The sequence below is a fragment of the Arachis hypogaea genome, chromosome 10 (assembly GCF_003086295.3).
Source record: "Arachis hypogaea cultivar Tifrunner chromosome 10, arahy.Tifrunner.gnm2.J5K5, whole genome shotgun sequence".
In the NCBI taxonomy this organism is placed as follows: Eukaryota; Viridiplantae; Streptophyta; class Magnoliopsida; order Fabales; family Fabaceae; genus Arachis; species Arachis hypogaea.
The window spans coordinates 101,133,998-101,155,052 of record NC_092045.1 but is presented as its reverse complement, the minus strand read 5'-3'; the positions used below and the strand labels follow the sequence as shown (position 1 = coordinate 101,155,052).

The 21,055-nt window shown below is 38.2% G+C and overlaps 1 protein-coding gene across 4 annotated transcripts; it reads left to right on the top strand.

The window, feature by feature from the left end:
• Positions 1 to 16,386: 16,386 nt before the first annotated feature.
• Positions 16,387 to 20,202, top strand: LOC112716151 (protein PEROXIN-4). Of its 4 annotated transcripts, none has more exons than XM_025768019.3 (7): positions 16,387 to 16,864; positions 17,505 to 17,609; positions 17,695 to 17,722; positions 18,077 to 18,196; positions 18,303 to 18,431; positions 19,272 to 19,401; positions 19,864 to 20,202. In XM_025768019.3, exons 3-7 carry the CDS (start codon positions 17,717 to 17,719, stop codon positions 19,950 to 19,952), a joined length of 474 nt encoding a protein of 157 aa, XP_025623804.1. In that variant the 5' UTR covers positions 16,387 to 16,864; positions 17,505 to 17,609; positions 17,695 to 17,716; the 3' UTR covers positions 19,953 to 20,202. The 4 variants fall into 4 exon arrangements, with proteins under 4 accessions (XP_025623804.1, XP_025623805.1, XP_025623803.1 ...); XM_025768020.3 differs by having other exon boundaries at positions 17,483 to 17,609; positions 19,864 to 20,175; XM_025768018.3 differs by having other exon boundaries at positions 16,391 to 16,864; positions 17,496 to 17,609; positions 19,864 to 20,175.
• Positions 20,203 to 21,055: the final 853 nt, after the last annotated feature.

The window sequence follows — 21,055 nt, the reverse complement described above, 5'->3', positions numbered from 1 at the left end:
CTTTATTTGGTCCATAGCTTCTTGTAATCTGGAAATAGAAGCCTCAAGATGTTCCCAATATTCGAATTGGGGCAGTTCTGGGAGGGCTTCTTGTGCTCTCCTCTTGGTTGAATCATCTTGTTGCTGTTGTCTGACCATTGATATTCCAGTAATGGGCTTTTCAATTAGGATATATTCAGTTATTCCCATCTTTACTCCAGCATCTTTGCAAAGCATAGAAATTAGGCTTGGATAAGCCAATCTGGCGTCCTTAGAATTCCTGTTTGCTATTTTATATAGCTCACAGGAGATCAGCTGATGGACTTCCACTTCTTTTCCCAACATGATGCAGTGAATCATTACTGCTCTTTTAATAGTGACTTCAGAACGGTTGCTGGTGGGCAATATGGAACGCCCTATGAAATCCAGCCAACCTCTAGCTACTGGTTTCAGATCTTCCCTTTTGAGTTGAACTGGGATGCCAGTCGTGCTGGTGGTCCACTTGGCTCCAGGGATGCATATGTCCTCCAGAACCTTGTCCAGCCCTTTATTGACCCTCATCATTTTCCTATTAAAGGAGTCTGGGTCATCTTTCAGTTGGGGAAGCTTAAATATCTCCCTGATCTTGTCAGAATTGGTATGAATGATCTTTCCTCTGACTACAGTCCGATGGTCAAAGAGAGCAGCTCCAATTATTCTTTGCCTGTCTGTCTGCCATAGATTAGCATAGAATTCCTGAACCATGTTCCTTCCCACTTTCGTTTCAGGATTGGCCAGAATTTCCCAATTCCTGTTTCGAATTTGCTCTTGGATCTCCGGATATTCATCTTCTTTCAGATCAAATCTGACTTCTGGGATCACGGATCTGTGACTCATTATCTTGTAGTAATGGTCTGAATGTTCTTTAGTTAAGAACTTCCCTTGATTCCAAAGTGGCTTTGGATTGCTTTCTTTCTTGCCTCTTGGATTGGGTTGTTTTCCTTTAGGAGCCATGATCTTTAGTGGGTATGTTTTTGTGATCACGGATAAAACACACCAAACTTAGAGCTTTGCTTGTCCTCAAGCAAAAGAAAAGAAAGAAGAGGGATAGAAGGAGAGCAAGAGTTGGATGGTGATGATGAGGAGGGTGCCGAATACAATATATATAGAGAGGGGGGTGGGAAATTTTCGAAAATAAGAAGGAGATAAGATAGAAGATATGATTTATAAAAGATAGATATGATAAGAAAAAGGTATAGTTTTTAAAAAAGAAAGATATAAATCATAATTTAAAAGATAAATTGAAATTTTTAATTTTGAAAAAGATTTTAAAAAGATAATTGAGTTTTGAAAATAAACTTAAAAGAGTTGGATTGGATTGGAAAACCATTTGGCTTTATGGATTAAGATATATTTAATATATATATATTTTTTTTGAAACGTGGATTTTTAGAAATCAGGGTTTTTTTGAAATTAGGATAAAAACTTTTGGACTTGAAGATGATATTTTTAAACATGTTTATGCAAGAAATCATGAATTGAAACATAAAATTTTAAAGAAAAACGAATTTGTACCTCCTCCCACCATCCTGGCGTTAAACGCCCACCTGATGCATGTGTTGGGCGTTTAACGCCCAATAGTTGCTTCTCCTGGGCGTTCAACGCCCATTTGGTGCTTCTTTCTGGCGTTGAACGCCAGGAAGTCCTTTGTCACTGGGCGTTTTTCTGAACGCCCAGGATGCTAGCAGACTGGCGTTAAACGCCCAGAAGGTGCTTCTTTCTGGCGTTTAACGCCCCAAAACATTTCTTACTGGCTTTTTCACGCCAGTGAGCTTCCAATTTTCCTTGTAACTCTGTGACTTCAATCAATTGCTATTTCACCTTTTGAAGATACTCTAGCATCTACCTGTAAAACTTGATCAAAATAAAAAAAGCAAATAAAATTAAATTTTGTGATTGGCATGGGTTGCCTCCCAGCAAGCGCTTCTTTAATGTCATTAGCTGGACTATCACTGATCTTCAATTAAGTCTCAGTCTTGAGCATTCTTGCTCAAAATTACCTTCAAGATAATGTTTAACTCTTTGTCCATTAACAATGAACTTTTTATTAGAGTCATTATCTTGAAGTTCTATGTATCCATATGGTGATACGCTTGTGATTACATATGGACCTCTCCACCGGGATTTTAATTTCCCAGGGAATAATTTGAGCCTTGAATTAAATAGCAGAACTTTCTGTCCTGGCTCAAAGACTCTGGATGACAATTTCTTATCATGCCATCTTTTTGCTTTCTCCTTGTAAATTTTTGCATTCTCGAAAGCATTGAGTCTAAATTCCTCTAGCTCATTTAACTGGAGCAATCGTCTTTCTCCAGCTAACTTGGCATCAAGGTTCAGGAATCTGGTTGCCCAGTAGGCCTTGTGTTCCAGTTCCACTGGCAAGTGACATGCCTTTCCATACACAAGCTGGTATGGAGAGGTCCCTATGGGGGTCTTGAATGCTGTTCTGTATGCCCACAGAGCATCATGCAAGCTTCTTGCCCAATCCTTTCTACGGTTAATTACAGTCCGTTCCAGGATTCTTTTAAGTTCTCTGTTTGAGACTTCAGCTTGCCCATTAGTTTGTGGATGATATGGAGTAGCTACCCTGTGGTTAACTCCATAACGTACCAGAGCAGAGTAAAGCTGTTTATTACAGAAATGAGTGCCCCCATCACTGATTAACACTCTAGGGATACCAAATCTGCTGAAAATATGTTTCTGGAGGAATTTTAACACTGTTTTAGTGTCATTAGTGGGTGTTGCAATAGCCTCCACCCATTTGGATACATAATCCACTGCCACCAGAATATAAGTATTTGAGTATGATGGTGGGAAAGGTCCTATGAAGTCAATGCCCCATACATCAAACAACTCAATCTCCAAGATTCCTTGTTGAGGCATGGCATAACTGTGAGGTAGGTTGCCTGATCTTTGGCAACTATCACAATTAAGCACGAACGCTCGGGAATCTTTATAGAGAGTAGGCCAGTAGAAGCCACTTTGGAGGACTCTTGTGGCTGTTCGTTCACTTCCAAAATGTCCTCCATACTATGATCCATGGCAATGCCAAAGGATCTTCTGTGCTTCTTCTTTAGGCACACATCTATGGATTACTCCGTCTGCACATCTCTTAAAGAGATATGGTTCATCCCAAAGATAGTACTTTGCATCTGTGATTAATTTCTTTGATTGCACCCTACTGTACTCTTTGGGTATGAATCTCACTGCCTTGTAGTTTGCAATGTCTGCAAACCATGGCACTTCCTGGATGGCAAACAGTTGCTCATCCGGAAAGGTTTCAGAGATCTCAGTGAGAGGGAGGGACGCCCCTTCCACTGGTTCTATTCGGGACAGGTGATCCGCCACTTGATTCTCTGTCCCTTTTCTGTCTCTTATTTCTATATCAAACTCTTGCAGAAGCAACACCCATCTGATGAGTCTGGGTTTTGAATCCTGCTTTGTGAGTAGATATTTAAGAGCAGCATGATCAGTGTACACAATCACTTTTGATCCTACTAAATAGGATCTGAATTTGTCAATGGCGTAAACCACTGTTAGTAGCTCTTTTTCTGTGGTTGTGTAATTTTTCTGTGCATCATTTAGAACACGGCTGGCATAGTAAATGACGTGCAGAAGCTTGTCATGCCTTTGGCCCAACACTGCACCAATGGCATGGTCACTGGTATCACACATTAATTCAAATGGTAATGTCCAGTCTGGTGCAGAAATGATTGGTGCAGTAACCAATTTAGCTTTCAGAGTCTCAAATGCCTGCAGACACTCTTTATCAAAGATAAACGGCGTGTCAGCAGCTAGCAGGTTGCTCAGAGGTTTGGCGATTTTTGAAAAATCCTTTATGAACCTCCTATAAAATCCTGCATGCCCCAGAAAGCTTCTGATTGCCTTAACATTAGCAGGTGGTGGTAACTTTTCAATTACTTCTACCTTAGCTTGATCCACCTCTATTCCCTTGTTCGAAATTTTGTGCCCAAGGACAATTCCTTCAGTCACCATAAAGTGACATTTTTCCCAATTTAAAACCAGGTTAGTCTCTTGGCATCTTTTCAGAACAAGTGCTAAATGGTTAAGGCAGGAGCTGAATGAGTCTCCAAATACTAAGAAGTCATCCATGAAGACTTCCAGGAATTTTTCCACCATATCAGAGAAAATTGAGAGCATGCACCTCTGAAAGGTTGCAGGTGCATTGCACAAGCCAAATGGCATCCTTCTGTAAGCAAATACTCCAGATGGACATGTGAATGCCGTTTTCTCTTGATCCTGGGGATCTACTGCAATTTGATTATAACCTGAATATCCATCCAGGAAGCAGTAGTATTCATGACCTGCTAGTCTTTCTAGCATCTGGTCTATGAATGGTAAAGGAAAGTGATCCTTTCTGGTGGCTGTATTGAGCCTTCTATAATCAATGCACATACGCCACCCTGTAACTGTCCTTGTAGGAACCAGTTCATTTTTTTCATTATGAACCACTGTCATGCCTCCTTTCTTAGGGACAACTTGGACAGGGCTCACCCAGGGACTGTCAGAAATAGGATAAATAATCCCAGCCTCTAGTAACTTAGTGACCTCTTTCTGCACCACTTCTTTCATAGCTGGATTCAGCCGCCTTTGTGGTTGAACCACTGGCTTGGCGTCATCCTCCAGCAAGATTTTGTGCATGCATCTGGCTGGGCTAATGCCCTTAAGATCACTAATGGACCACCCAAGAGCTGTCTTGTGCGTCCTTAGCACTTGAATTAGTGCTTCCTCTTCCTGTGGCGCTAAGGTAGAGCTTATAATTACAGGAAAGGTATCACCTTCTCCCAAAAATGCATATTTCAGGGATGGTGGTAATGGTTTGAGTTCGGGTTTTGGAGGTTTCTCCTCTTCTGGAGGGATTTTCAGAGGTTCTATTATCTTCTCTGATTCCTCTAAATCAGGCTGAACATATTTAAAGATGTCCTCTAGCTCTGATTCGAGACTCTCAGCCATATTGACCTCTCTTACCAGAGAGTCAATAATATCAACACTCATGCAGTCATTTGGGGTGTCTGGATGTTGCATGGCTTTGACAACATTCAACTTAAACTCCTCCTCATTGACTCTCAAGGTTACTTCCCCTTTTTGGACATCAATGAGGGTTCGGCCAGTTGCTAGGAAAGGTCTTCCTAGAATGAGAGTTGCACTCTTGTGCTCCTCCATTTCCAGCACCACAAAGTCAGTAGGGAAGGCGAATGGCCCAACCTTGACAATCATGTCTTCAATCACTCCTGATGGGTATTTAATGGAGCCATCAGCAAGTTGAAGACATATCCTGGTTGGTTTGATTTCTTCAGTTAAACCAAGCTTTTTGATAGTAGATGCAGGTATTAGGTTGATACTTGGCCCAAGATCACATAAAGCTTGCTTGGTACAAGTACCCTCTAATGTGCATGGTATCATAAAGCTACCAGGATCTTTAAGCTTCTCAGGTAAGCTTTTCAGAATGACTGCACTGCATTCTTCAGTGAGGTAAACTTTTTCAGTCTCCCTCCAATCCTTCTTATGACTTAAGATCTCTTTCATGAACTTAGCATAAGAGGGTATTTGCTCAAGTGCTTCTGCAAACGGAATCTTTATTTCAAGAGTCCTGAGATAGTCTGCAAAGCGGGCAAATTGCTTATCCTGTTCCGCTTGGCGGAGTTTTTGAGGATAAGGCATTTTGGCTTTGTATTCCTCAACCTTAGTTGCTGCAGGTTTATTACCTACAGAAGTGGGTTGGGAAGCCTTTTTAGAAGGGTTGTTATCAGCACTTGTATGTGACTGATCACTCACTGGCATTTGAATGCCAGGGGTGGAAGCTGGAGTGGCGTTAGACGCCACTTCCTTGTTGGTTACTGGCGTTTGAACGCCAGAACCATGTTCCCTTTGGGCGTTCAACGCCGGATTCATGCTTGTTTCTAGCGTTGAACGCCAGGAATGAGCATGGTCTGGGCATTCAGCGCCAGCATTATTCCTCTCTGGGCTCTGATTGTCCTCAGAGGGATTTTGAGTAGACATCTGTTCATTTCTTGGCTTCCTGCTGTCTTGAAGTGAGGTATTTAATGTTTTTCCACTTCTTAATTGAACTGCTTGGCATTCTTCTGCTATTTGTTTTGACAGTTGCTTTTCTGTCTGCTTTAATTGCACTTCCATATTCCTGTTAGCCATTCTTGTTTCCTGTAATATTTCCTTGAATTCGGCTAGCTGCTGAGTTAGAAAGTCCAATTGTTGATTAATTTCATTAGCCTGATCCACCGGACTGAGTTCTACAGTTGCTGTTTTAGCTTCTTCTTTCATGGAAGATTCACTGCTTAGGTACAGATGCTGATTTCTGGCAACTGTATCAATGAGCTCTTGAGCTTCTTCAATTGTTTTTCTCATATGTATAGATCCACCAGTTGAGTGGTCTAGAGAAATCTGAGCTTTTTCTGTAAGCCCATAATAGAAGATGTCTAATTGCACCCATTCTGAAAACATTTCAGAGGGGCATTTTCTTAGTATCTCTCTGTATCTCTCCCAGGCATCATAAAGGGATTCATTATCTCCTTGTTTGAAGCCTTGGATGCTTAGCCTTAGCTGTGTCATCTGTTTTGGAGGGAAATAGTGATTCAGGAATTTTTCTGACAACTGTTTCCATGTTTTTATGCTGTTCTTAGGCTGGTTATTTAACCACCTCTTAGCTTGATCTTTTACAGCAAATGGAAACAGTAATAATCTGTAGACATCCTGATCTACTTCCTTATCATGTACTGTATCAGCAATTTGCAGAAATTGTGCCAGAAATTCTGTAGGTTCTTCATGTGGAAGACCAGAGTACTGGCAGTTTTGCTGCACCATGATAATGAGCTGAGGATTCAGCTCAAAGCTACTAACTCCAATGGAGGGTATACAGATACTACTCCCATATGAAGCAGTAGTGGGGTTAGCATATGACCCCAGAGTCCTCTTGGACTGTTCATTCCTACTTACTTCCATATTGGATTACAAGAGATAATTTATATGTTGATTTTAAAAAAATGGAATAAGTAAAAACAAAATATATAAAAAGAAGTTAAAATTTTTTTTTTTTGAAAATTTTTCGAAAAAATTGAAATTAAAATCTAAAATTTTATGTATAAAAAATTTCGAAAAAGTAGTTCAAGATTAGTTAGAAAATATAAAATTTTTTGAAATTTAAATTTTATGATGAAAGAGAAGAACACACAAAAGACACAAGACTTAAAATTTTTAGATCTAGTGCTCCTTATTTTCGAAAATTTTTGGAGGGAAAACACCAAGGAACACCAAACTTAAAAATTTTAAGATCAAAACACAAGAAAAACTCAAGAACACCTTGAAGATTCACAAGAACACCAAGAACAAAAGAAAAAACACCAAACTTAAAATTTTTAGAAAACCAAGACAATTTTTTGAAAATTAAAGAAAAATTAATAAGAAAACACCAAACTTAGAGTTTGGCACAAGATTCAATCAAAGAAAAATTATTTTTGAAAAAGATTTTTAAAAGAAGATGCCCAATTGCCAAGAACATAAGCCAACGCTATAACCAACTGAGCAAAAAATGTAATGTATTTTAAAGATGTATTATTTTTGTGGATAAAAGTATAATTTTTGAAAGTTAATGTTTTGAAAAAGCACAAGAAAAACAAGAAGAGACACAAAACAAGAAAAACTCAAGATCAAACAAGAAAAATAAACAAGAACAACCTGAAGATCAATGAAGAACAAAGAACACAAGTTCGAAAATTTAAAGAAAAATATAAAATATGCAATCAACACCAAACTTAGAACAAGACACTAAACTCACGAAAAATTAACAATTAATTAAGAAAAATAATATTTTTGAAAAGAAAATTTTTTTTTTTGAAAAGAAATTATCCTACCAGAATTTAATGACTCTATAAAAATAAATTATTCCTAATCTAAGAAATAAAATATGCCTTCAATTGTTCAAACTCAATAATCTCCTGCAACGGCGCCAAAAACTTGGTGCACGAATTTGTGATTCGCACAACTAACCAGCAAGTGCACTGGGTCGTCCAAGTAATACCTTACGTGAGTAAGGGTCGATCCCACAGAGATTATTGGTTTGAAGCAATCAATGTTTATTTTATTGATCTTAGTCAGGAGGTCAATAAGGTGATTTGGATTTAATTGTAAGAAGTCAAAGTATTTAAAATTGTAAGTTAAAATAATAGAGAATAATAGCGTTACTTGTTGTGCAGTAATGGGGAATATGTTGGAGTTTTGGAGATGCTTTGTCCCTTGAACTTCAACGCTTCCTTGAAATCCTTCAACACACGCAAGGCTCCTTCCATGGCAAGCTCTATGTAGGGTGTCACCGTTGTCAGTGGCTACTTCCCATCCTCTCAGTGAAAACGTTCCTATGCTCTGTCACAGCACGGCTAATCATCTGTCGGTTCTCAATCAGGTTGGAATAGAATCTATTGATTCTTTTGCGTCTGTCACTAACGCCCAGCCCTCAGGAGTTTCAAGCACGTCACAGTCATTCAATCCCGGAATCCTACTCGGAATACCACAGACAAGGTTTAGACTTTCCGGATTCTCATGAATGCCGCCATCGATCCGGCTTATACCACGAAGATTCTGATTAAGGAATCTAAGAGATATTCATTCAATCTGATGTAGAACGGGGGTGGTTGTCAGGCACACGTTCATGGATTGAGGAAGGTGATGAGTGTCACGGATCATCACCTTCTTCACAATTAAGCGCGAATAAACATCTTAGATAAGAACAAGCGTGTTTGAATGGAAAACAAAGGAATTGTATTAAATCATCGAGACGCTGCAGAGCTCCTCACCCCCAACAATGGAGTTTAGAGACTCATGCCGTCACAAAGTATGTAATTCAGATCTGAAAATGTCATGAGGTCCAAGATAAGTCTCTAAAAGTTGTTTTTATAGTAAACTAGTAACCTAGGTTTACAGAAAATGAATAAACTAAGATAATTGGTGCAGAAATCCACTTCTGGGGCCCACTTGGTGTGTGCTGTGGCTGAGACTAAAGCTATCCACGAGTAGAGGCCTTTCTTGGCGTTAAACTCCAGGTTATGACGTGTTTTGGGCGTTCAACTCCGGATCATGACGTTTTTCTGGCGTTTAACTCCAGACAGCAGCATGAACTTGGCGTTCAACGCCAAGTTACGTCGTCTATCTTCGCGCAAAGTATGGACTATTATATATTGCTGGAAAGCCCTGGATGTCTACTTTCCAACGCCGTTGAGAGAGCGCTAATTGAACTCCTGTAGCTCCAGAAAATCCATTTTGAGTGCAGGGAGGTCAGGATCCAACAGCATCAGCAGTCCTTTTTCAGCCTAACTCAGATTTTTGCTCAACTCCCTCAATTTCAGCCAGAAAATACCTGAAATCACAGAAAAATACACACGCTCATAGTAAAGTCCAGAAATATGATTTTTGCCTAAAAACTAATATTATTCTACTAAAAACTAACTGAAACATGCTAAAATCTACATGAAATTACCCCCAAAAAGCGTATAAAATATCCGCTCATCATCTTTATACGTAGATGGTTCTTCTAATCCACACGAATGTGGAGCTGGCATAATACTTGAAGATGGAACTAGTAACATTATCAAACAATCTCTACACTTTTCCTTCAAAGCAAGCAACAATCAGAGTGAGTACGAAGCACTCATTGCCGGCCTCAAACTCGCCGTCGATCTAAACATCACTGATCTCAAGGTATATTGTCATTCCTTGCTCATCGTACAACAGGTAAATAATTTATACCAGGTGAAGGATCCTTTATTATCCAAATACCTTGTAACTATTCAGACATTACTGATAAAATTTAATAAGTGTGAAATTCAACATATACCTCGGGAGAATAATAGCCGAGCTGATGTCCTATCTAAACTCGCAAGTACTCAAACAACTAACTCATCCCTTTTTCAATCCACACTACTTAAACCCAGTATAGATCTAACAGAAATTATAAGTGTCTCACAGGATGCAGATTTGCGAACACCTTACATGAACTATCTTCGAACAGAAATCTTGCCGGACGAAATCGAGAATGCTCGGCACTTTCGCCAACAAGCTTTATTTTTTACCATATATAACAACTGCCTATATAGACGAGGATTCTCTCGCCCTTTACTTAAATGTCTTAACATATTAGAAGCCGACCTTGTACTAGCCGAGGCACATGAAGGAATCTGTGGTACACACATCGGTGCCCGAAGTCTGTCTTCCAAAATCCTCCGGGCTGGTTTCTTCTGGCCGACCTTACAATAGGATTGCAAAATAAAGGTAAAAAGCTGTGAAAATTGCCAGAAACACAGTCCAATAACACACCTCCCAGCTGAACTCTTGCACAATTCCGAGGTAAGTTGGCACTTTAATCAATGGGGGCTGGGCATCCTCGGTCCTTTCCCTTTAGTAGCCGGACATGTAAAATTCTTGATTGTAGCAATTGGCTATTTCTCTAAATGGATAGAGGCACAACCTTTAGCAAAAACCACTTCACAACAAATGGTTTTCTTTGTATGGAAAAATATTATCTGTAGATTCGGCATACCTCGGCACATTATCACAGATAATGGTCGCCAGTTTGCCGATCATAAATTCACCTCCTTTTTACAGGATTTAAAGGTCAAACATCACTTTTCATCGGTAGAACACACACAGACAAATGGATTAGCCGATGCTGCAAATAAAGTCATCCTACATGCCTTGAGGAAGAAACTAGGCGATGTCAAGGGTCTCTAGGCCGAACTCATACCAGAAGTCATATGGGGATATAATACCACTATCCACTCAACAATAAAGGAAACATCTTTCCGCTCAGTATATGGCTCCGACGCAATGATACCGGTGGAAATCTCCCAAGCTTCATTTCGAACTCAATTAGCCGACCATAGTATAGCAAATACAGCTTGTCAACACGATCTCGCCACTGTTGAAGAAATCCAATCTTCCGCTAAAATCACACACCGTGCTATGCAACGGTTTATAGCTCAGCGGTACAACCAGAAACTACAACCAAGATCCTTTCAGAAAAATGACCTATTGCTAAGAAAGACTGAGCAGGCTCTCAAACCCCGAAGCCATGGCAAGCTGGCAGCTAACTGGGATAGCCCTTTCCGAATTATTGAGGTCATCGGCAATGGGGCATACCAATTACAAACACTAGATGGTAATACTGTACCCAATAATTGGAATGTATCATCTTTAAAGTCATATTATAGTTAAAAGTCAGGGACATGCAACTACTCTTTTTCTTACTTCCAAAATTTTTTCCAAAACGGGTTTTGCTTGGAGAGGTTTTAACGAGACTTACCTACCTGCGCCTTTGTAAACAAAGGACTTTCAATACATACTATCTCTTATTCTATCAAATGACTATTTTCACACTTAGCATATTTAATTCCTCTTCTAAAACTCATACTATTATTCTGACAAATTCTATTCAGAGTGAAATTAATCAGACTTCACCGATCAAACAAATTACCAACCTTTATTCAAAGTGAAATTAATCAGATTTCACCGATCAAACATATTACCGACCTCTATTCAGATTGAAGTTAATCAACTCCCACTGATCAAACACATTACCGACCTCTATTCAAAGTCAAATTAATCAGATTTTGCCAATACCTATATCAGATATAAAACAATCTCAACCATACCTATATCAGATATAAAACAATCTCAACCATTCACATCAAATACTTCAATTTGACCTATACTACTACTATCCTTTATTTTCAAGGATATAACAATCAAACAACTACCGACTAAGGTAAATCAAACACAAGCACCATTAAACGTGCTACCAACTGAAAAAACTGTATATCACACAAACACCAACAAAAGGTAAATTTAAAACACACATATTGTGTTTAACCATTTGAATAATTTAATATCCAAAATAGCTCTATCAAATAACAAACCAATTTCAAAATAGATACTGTATTAGTAAAAGAAAGTACACAAATCCAATAACAAAAAGCAAACACTATTCAACATTCTCGTCTTCCTCTTCAGCAGGACCATCATCCTCCACCATAGCTCCATCTTGGATGATCTTACCAGGATCCATCTGCATAAAATCAACCTCAAGAGCAAGAAACTTGGCCTGCTTCACAACTCGTTCAAACCCTTCAACAAGGGAGTCAAGAATCATTGTTTCCTTACTCTTTTCCATCTCTTTCAGCGGTGTTGTCACTTCAATCATCCGAGCACTCATGTTGGAAAGGTTGGCTTCCTTCTTCTTCAAATCTTCTACTTCCTTTGCATAATTTTCCTTGGTTAGCTTTAGCTCCTTTTCAATTTCAGACAGTTTCGTCTCTAATTCAGTAACCCTAGCTATCTTCAAATCTAATTCCTCTCTCAATTTTGGATTTTCCCTCTACTCAGACAGTTTCCAATGCTTACTTTCTAGGCTATGTCTTAAGCTCGCCAAATGTAAGCCAACCACCTAACACAGCCAGATAATGACAAAAAAAAAACAAAACAGCCAAAACCAAATACATACCTGCATGTACTGGTCAAAGGCGACATCCCATACCTCTTTTGTCAATGATACATCCGCCGATGATTGGCAAACATCGTCGGCAATCACCATAAACGGAAAGTCCTTAGCCGACAAAGATGAGCCATCACTCTCATCAACAACGTCATGCAATCTCTTTTGGTTTTCATAAAAATTTCGCACCTCCTCCATCGGCACCTATTGGTTATCATCCTCGGACCCTCCTGATAAGTTCACCACGTCAGTCTTCCTCTTCTTCAAGATGACCTTTCTCCTCCTCAGCTTGGGTTGGTTTACCTCACCAGCACCCACAGCCCTATCAGCTTTCGAAGTTGATCCTTCTTTTTCGAGATTCTTACTTTTTACGAGTAAAGACCCAATCCGGTCCTTGTCCATTTTCACGAAGGACAAAGCGATCCCTGTCCAAAAAAAAATGGACACTTCGACCCTCGACCTTTTTATTTTGGGACAATACGGTCCCTCTGTTAAAAAATTCAATAAATAATAATAAAAATTAATTTTGTGGAGGGTTTTATTTGTATTTTGTGGGGGTTTTAAACCCCCACAAAAATCTTTTCAATATAACCAATTACTACCACTACTACCATTATTTTTTTCATCCTCATTATTATCACTCTTACTTCTATTATTTTTATTGTGTAACCATATTTTATCATCATCATTATCTCTTCTACCGTCATCATCACCAATACCAATATTATCAACATTAAAGTTTTCTTCTTTTATTTCTTATTCCATGTTATTTTTTTCCTTTAAAAGGTATTATACTATAATTACTTTTATTTTGTGGCATCATTTTTATCAATGGTTTTTCTTCATTTAACCACCATTGATGAAGGAATTTTTTAAAAACAAAGTTATTAATAGTTTGTGGAGGTTTAAAACCCCCACAAAATACAAATAAAACCCCCACAAAATTAATTTCTATTATTATTTAATAATTTTTTTAACAGAGGGACCGTATTGTCCCAAAATAAAAAGGTTGAGGGTCGAAGTGTCCCTTTTTTTTGGACAGGGATCGCTTTGTCCTTCGTGAAAATGGACGAGGACCGGATTGGGTGTTTACTCTACTTTTTACTTGAGCTCTTAATGTCGCAGCTGAAACTCTGGGGTATTTTCCTTCTGAAACAAAATATAACATTTAGCAACTTATTAATTTACAATATAGAGAGCCCTTTAGAGAATTTGACCCAAATATTCTATGACAGCTTCTTTATTATCCTCTCATTGAAGCAAATCAAACACATATATCAATTCTTTTCGATCAACCATCTCTACCAAATATTCAATAATACACTGATTCCTAGGACTTATTGTTTCAGGCCCCAGAATACTATGAGGCTCAGAACACCACCATAAAGGAAAATTTTCCCCCAACAACTCATCCACGTAAAAAAGGAAATTGCCCTCAACATTTCTAACCTTCAAAAACATCACTTTAAATTCTTAAATGAGGATTTGTAAAGCTTGAAAACAGCGAATCCAGGAGAACTATTCAAGTTTACCCAATCACCCTTCCAAACATCCTTCGCCTGAAAGAGCGAAAAGAACAACTCTATGGACGGAGATTCCTCCAAAAACTCTATTAGTATTTCAAAGCTTCACAGAAAAGCTCACTCATTAGGATGGAGTTGGGATGTAGCACAATTAAGTTGCTTTAATACCTGACATTGAAACTCAATGAAAGGTAGCTTCACCCTCAACTCCTCCAAAATCACAACTATACATATAAAAATACTCAAACCCTTCACCCCTATGATATATACGATCGCCAGCAGAACATAGGAGAAACTCCAAACGAAGCCCAGAACTGGCCCTCACAACTTTAGTCTTGTCAATCTCTTTCATAGCTCCTTCATCTAAGAATAAGGAAAAACGTTTTTTCACATCTTCGTTGACCCAGTCATAAGACCAATCGACTTTATCTTTCTTCTCTTTCATAAATCCCATTATACAGACAAAAGAACTAGATGAGGAAGAAGAAATTCAGAGAAATGCAAAAGGGAAAATTTCAGATGTACCTCTTCTACTCATGATTTTCAAAAACTGCTTCTGATAACAAATGAGTATAACACAGCTAATGCAACCCTTTTGGATTCCAAAGTGTTTTAATTAACATACTCAAAACCTGTTTTGAATTCCACTAAAATCAATTACATCAGTTACACCAAAGCAAGTGAAGGGGCATTGGGAACACGCATGTTCCCTGATGTGCATTAACTTTCTTCTCTCTCCTAGTGATACCATTAGTTCCAATGATACAAGCTTTTAATGAAGCATTTTGAATTGGGGGCTCTATGACTACTTCAAATGGCCAAGTTATGAACTCCTTCAAATAGCCGATTTACGATTCATTAAAAGCTCAACCTGCTTCATTAAAACATATTCCCAAGCTAAGCTTGGGGGCTATGATACAGCCGTTACAAATCCGACGTTATAAATCGGCATTATGTACCATAAATTAGCATTATGTACCATAAATCGGCTTTATGCACCATAACTCGGCATAAAGCGTTACACTTCGTCTCAACGGACTGCATCCTGAAATAAAAACGCCCGACTTAGTATTATCACCTACTAAATTATAATAACTACTCCTTAATGCAGATGACAATCAGAAATGTAACCGACCTATTCCATTCCACTTATAAAGGTATGACATCTTATCTTTAACGGACACACTGAATTCACAGTATTAACTTAAGCATGGAGTGCCTTTTATAGGTACACACCCTCCTTTATTCATACTCTCCGTAATTGGACATTTCCTCAGGGAAAAAGCTCGGACTTCCAAAAGCTTATAGATCGGCGTTCAAGGAAACAACTCGGTGTCGATTCTTAGAAGCCAAACTCCCCTTGAGGTACCCATACGAGAACAATTAGCATCTGGAAATTTTTGGTTACCTAATTAAGTCACCTTTTCTTCCTTTTTTTTTCTTTATACAGGGTGATAATATAAAGGAGTCAATATGAAAATAATATTTTTTGACTTTTAATTTTTAAATGATTTTTATTAAATAAAAAAAGTATTATATATTTTTTTAATGAAATAAATTTGTATTAAAAATTTATTAAACTTTAAATTTTAAATATAAAATATAATAAATAAAAAATAAAATTTATTTAATTAATAAAAAGAACATATTATTTAATAAAAATGTTTAAGAATGGCTTAAAATAAACATCTTTGTCCTTTTACAGTTTTACCTAACTTTATTGTCATAAAAATCGAAAATAGAAATATAAAATAAAAAAATTTATCACAACTTACCTTAGAGGGAGAATCATTGTTCTAAAAATCGAATTGGATCGATTGATTCGAGAACTTTTTATTTTTAATATTGGAATAGTAGTGATTTTTTTTAAAATGTGGATTGCTGGGGTGTTATACTCAAATGTGGAGTCGTTTAACTAGGGAAGCAGAAATTGGACCGTCCGATTTATTAGAGATACAGAAATCAAACCGTTCGATTTCTAGAGGTACACAAATCGGACCGTCCGATTTGTGTTAAAAGAATTAAAAAATTTGAAGTAGAGAAATCAGACCCTCAAATTTGTATACTTTTTACAGTTTTAAAAAACACAAAAATTTACAATGTTAAAATATATCACCACTTCTACTTCCATAACAAAAAAAATTAGCTTGATTCGATTGAATTAATAAAAAATTGATCATTTAACTAATTTGATCAACTTTTAGAATCGACCAACAGAAAATTGGTCTAAACCCGCCGAACCAACAACTAACCGGTTGATCGTCGGAACCGGCCGGTTTCTGTTTGGGTTACCCATTCGGTGATATATTATATATCCCTCTAAACGGCGCCATTTTGATTTAATTAAAAAAACAAACAAACAAACAGATTCTCTCTCTTACACACCGAGGTGAAAAAACCCAACCCTAATACCCTCTTCGATCAGCCACCATCCCACCTCAGAGCTCAAATTCATCGCCGAACAATTCTCCTCAGGTGGAGGGTGCTGTTGGCATCGACGTCTTTGTCCTCGTCGTCAAGCCAGTCTCCGTCGGCCCTGTCCTCGTCGTGAAGCCTCTTCTCCTCGATCCTATTCTCCTCTACGTTGCGCGAAGGTCTACTTGAATCTCTTGGCGTCGCCTTCGCAAACGATTGCTCGGTCTCGAAAGGTTGCTCGTCGTCCCTGTTTTCATCGGTCGCGAACAGTTGCTCGATCCTCTTCAAGCTTGTCCTCTCTCTCCGTGAATCTCTGCCCGGAGCCTCGCCGTCGCGAACTAATTCTCTTTCGATCTCACTCTGTCACTGCCGTCCCTCCGTCGTCGTGTCTTTGGTAAGCCACTGCCTTTTCAGTTTCCATTTCTAAGATTCTGAGTTGACTTTGTGTACTAGATTCTGAGTTGGGATTGTGTTCTGAGTTGGAGTTGTTGCTGATGTGATTCTGAATTTATTTTGGATTCTTTGCTTAGTTTTTCTGTTTTTGGATTCTGAGTTTTTGTTGTTGAATACTTGATTAGAAGTCTTTGTTAAAATTTGTTGTGATTCTGAATTTTTTATTGCTGATGGTTTGAGTTTCTGCGTAAGTTTGTGTTTTATATTGTTGCTGATTACTTGTTTATTAGAAGTTATGGTTGAAGCTTTTTTGGTTCTAAATTTTATTGCTGATGTGATGAGTATTGTTGTTGATTACTTCATTAAAATTTAGAAGTTAATTAGGAATTTTTTATTTTGTGAATTTTTAATGATAAAATATGAACAGGTTATTATGTGAAATTGTAAAATTCTGAATTTTATTGGTTTAGAAAATCATTGAATTTGAATATTTGAAATTGTATATTGAAATTTTAATAATTTTATTACATGTTTAATTAAACCGACCAGTAAATCGTTGAACCTTGGTGAGAATAGCTTCGGTTTTCCTATTGTCTTCGTCTTTGTGTTGTTTTCTCAGTTCATCTTTTTAGGGTTCACAGTGTTCCCATTCCCTTTTCCATTTCCGAACCGATCCAACACAGCATCGCAACTCTTCCTTTGATTTCATTTCAATTACTTCCCAATCAACAGTACCCTCTGACACGGTACGATCTTCCGTTCCCTCTTTTGTGTTTTCCTCAATTTTGTTTCCCAACGCTAATTAACGAGTTGTTTTGGTTAATCATGCAGCTAAATTCACAGTTTGGGCATCATGCAGGTTCTTATAACTAACCTTTGTCTTCTCTTTCTATCTTGTCTAATGATTTTATTTTCCGGCTACTCATAATGGATGCAGTTGTTGTGAGTTAACATATTGGTGTTTGAAATTGAATTGAGTAGCACTTGTTTACGGGAAATAATGATGGGATATCATATAATTGTTGTTTATTTTGAAGTACCTGGTGTTTGTGTTTAATTACCTTCTATGAAGATGGGTTTGTTACTCATTAAAGATGTTTTTATTTGTTTTTTGGCTCTGTGCCTGATTTATTGTCAAACTTTGTAGTTGTAATAAACTTGATTGTTCTTCAGTAAAACCTTGTTGTTATAATGAATTGGGATTTCGACTTAGGCATCAAGAGCTAGGCTGTTCAAGGAGTACAAAGAGGTTCAACGAGAGAAATCGGCTGATCCTGATATTCAACTAGTTTGTGATGATTCTAACATTTTTAAATGGACGGCACTGATCAAGGTTTGATCAATAAGTTTCTTGTAAAAGCAGTTTATGGCATTCAACCAGTGTGTGATGATTCTGAAATCATGTTGGTTTTGATGTGTTTTATTCTTTTTTGTATTAGGGACCCTCGGAGACTCCTTTTGAGGGGGGTGTCTTCCAACTTGCATTTTCGGTTCCAGAGCAGTATCCTCTACAGCCCCCCCAAGTCAGGTTTCTGACTAAAATATTTCACCCAAACGTGCACTTCAAGGTAAGATGGATTAATCCTAAGTAATTATTGCCTTGTTTTGTGCTTATACTTTTTCACTTATATTGCATTTATATTATATGATTTCTGAGTAAAAAGGCATTTTCCTGATTTATTACATAGATGGTTTTTTTGAGTTTTTTCCCTTCAAATTCAAGTGGAAATTAAAAAATGGTGTAGTTGTTTGCTTGGAGCATGAATGGGGTTGGATACCTTGTTTGTCCTCACCATGAACCATCAGTTTGAAAATAAAAAAAGCTTTGACACATCTAAGATCGCAATAGTTTAGTGCTCTTTTATGTTACTTGCAACTTATGTTCCCGTAATCTTGGTTGTCTTAACTTACCTACTTTAGTTTGCTCTTGGGTCTCAGTTGTCTCAGTCCCTGTGGGAGCAAGACCAATAGGAATTAAATACTTTTATGGGAGGCAAAGATGATGGTTAAGCCTTATGATCACTAATTACTATTACGATAGAGTGTTTTAGAAGCTATTATTGAATTTAATTTCATTGCCTAGTTATTAATGTTTCTTGTTTAACTGCGTGGATGTCGCATGGTGGCTCATCATCTGGTCCCTTAACTAAGAGGTCGGGAGTTTGAATCCCACCTGGACATGGAAAACATCCTGGGGCCAGCTGTTGGCCTTTAAATGGATGACCTGCCACGAACGGATTAGTCACCACGTGTGGCGGGTGGATACCCTTGGAAAACCAAAAGATAAAAAGGAAGATTCTTGTTTTCCTTTTGTTTGATATACAAGTTCGATCGCAATTCTTTATTAGATTTGATTTTCCTTACATTTTTATCATGAGTATTACTTAAACGTGTTATTAAACTTCCAGACGGGGGAGATTTGTTTGGATATCTTGAAAAATGCTTGGAGCCCGGCTTGGACACTTCAGTCTGTATGTAGGGCTATAATTGCTTTGATGGCACATCCAGAACCCGACAGCCCACTGAATTGTGATTCAGGTTGACTGATTTTCTCCACTTATTGTTTACCCTTTTTGGTTTGTCTCTCGTTTCATGGAATCAAAAGGAAGTTCTATTCTCATTAAAAATAACTGAAAGAAGACTTTTAAATTTATAGATGCACATCTGTAGTATAAGATCCTGATGACGGGAGATCACATATTAAAGTTGGATTTGACGAATGAGAAAATGCAATATGTATGCCAATTAAGTATAATTGCATGAGACAATGGCAATAGCCAATAGGTGAGGTAGTGGCGTAGTAGAATCAAGTGTTTAACTGAATGAGGTCCATTTGTCTTCAGTCTCCAGCTGCGTTTTCTTTTGAAATGAAATGTATGTTTTTAGATTTTTGTTATTCATTATAGAACTGTGCTTAAAGCATCAAATTAATTTGTAGTTCCTAAACCCACAATTTGAATCCCTTTTCGATCCCCAACTTATTTCTCTTTGGCATTACAGGTAATCTTTTGCGCTCCGGTGATGTTAGAGGGTACCAATCAATGGCCAGAATGTACACCAGGCTTGCAGCAATGCCAAAGAAGGGCTGAATAATTTCGGATAACTTGCTTTTCTGTTTGTCTCCGCGCTTGCCAGCGACAAGAAAATCAGTGTGTTAAAGTGTCCAACGACATATTGTAACAAGCTAGCAATATATATGGAAAACAAACCAAAATGCTAGCAATATAACTTCTGATGTACTATTGTATTATCAATGAATGAAATACGCTTTCCAATCCAACCAAAAATAAAATAAAAAAAATATTGTTCATACCCTGGCCCAACGTTAGGCCCAGGACCAAACGAAAGGCCCAACCCATAAGGTTGAGCTTCACATTACACCGACCTTTCCCTGAGAAGTCGGTTCTCGCCACGACTTGCTCTAAGGAAGTCGGAAACGAGGATTAGCAGGCAGATAATGCTAAAATAATTGTTCCTAAAATCTCTCAACCCACTTCCAGGAGCCATATCTCAACTTTCCTAAGATAAAGGAACGATTATCCACCTTAAAAGGTGGAATTACTCCAACGATTGTTATTGGTTTACCACTATAAATATACTGACACTCTTCAGGTATCTCTAAGTCCCAATACTCTCTAGACCTGCTTACACCCTTACTGACTTAGACATCGGAGTGTCTTTGTAGGTACCACTCCCATTTCACTCACACTCACAAGTCGGACAGAGGCCCCAAAGGTGCGAACCCATTCAAAGGCTTCCCTCCTCAGACGATTGGGCCAACCTAATGAATCCAACCCATTAATCTCCGGTTACCCATCGTAACATTGGCGCCGTTGCCGGGGACCCGAAAGATCAACCAGTAATGGCGGACAACTCACCAGAGGATGGTCATACAGCGTTTGATTCCGAACAAGAAAATTTAGATACCGGAAACAACGACGCAGACCTGACTCTTCACCAGGGAGCCAACGACCAGCATAGAGAAGGCACCTCTGGGTTTAAAAACCCAAAGGTAAACTCCTCGGAAGTACGAGAATCAATAAAGAAAGGGTCACCCCATGCAGCCGAGCTAATGGGGTTGGTCCATGGTCACCAAGGTCGTTTGGAACAGTTGGAACATGAATTAGAACGACAACGAGAGGCAGAGCAAAATCTCAGGAAAGAGATAGAGCGACGAAAAGAGTTAGAAGAA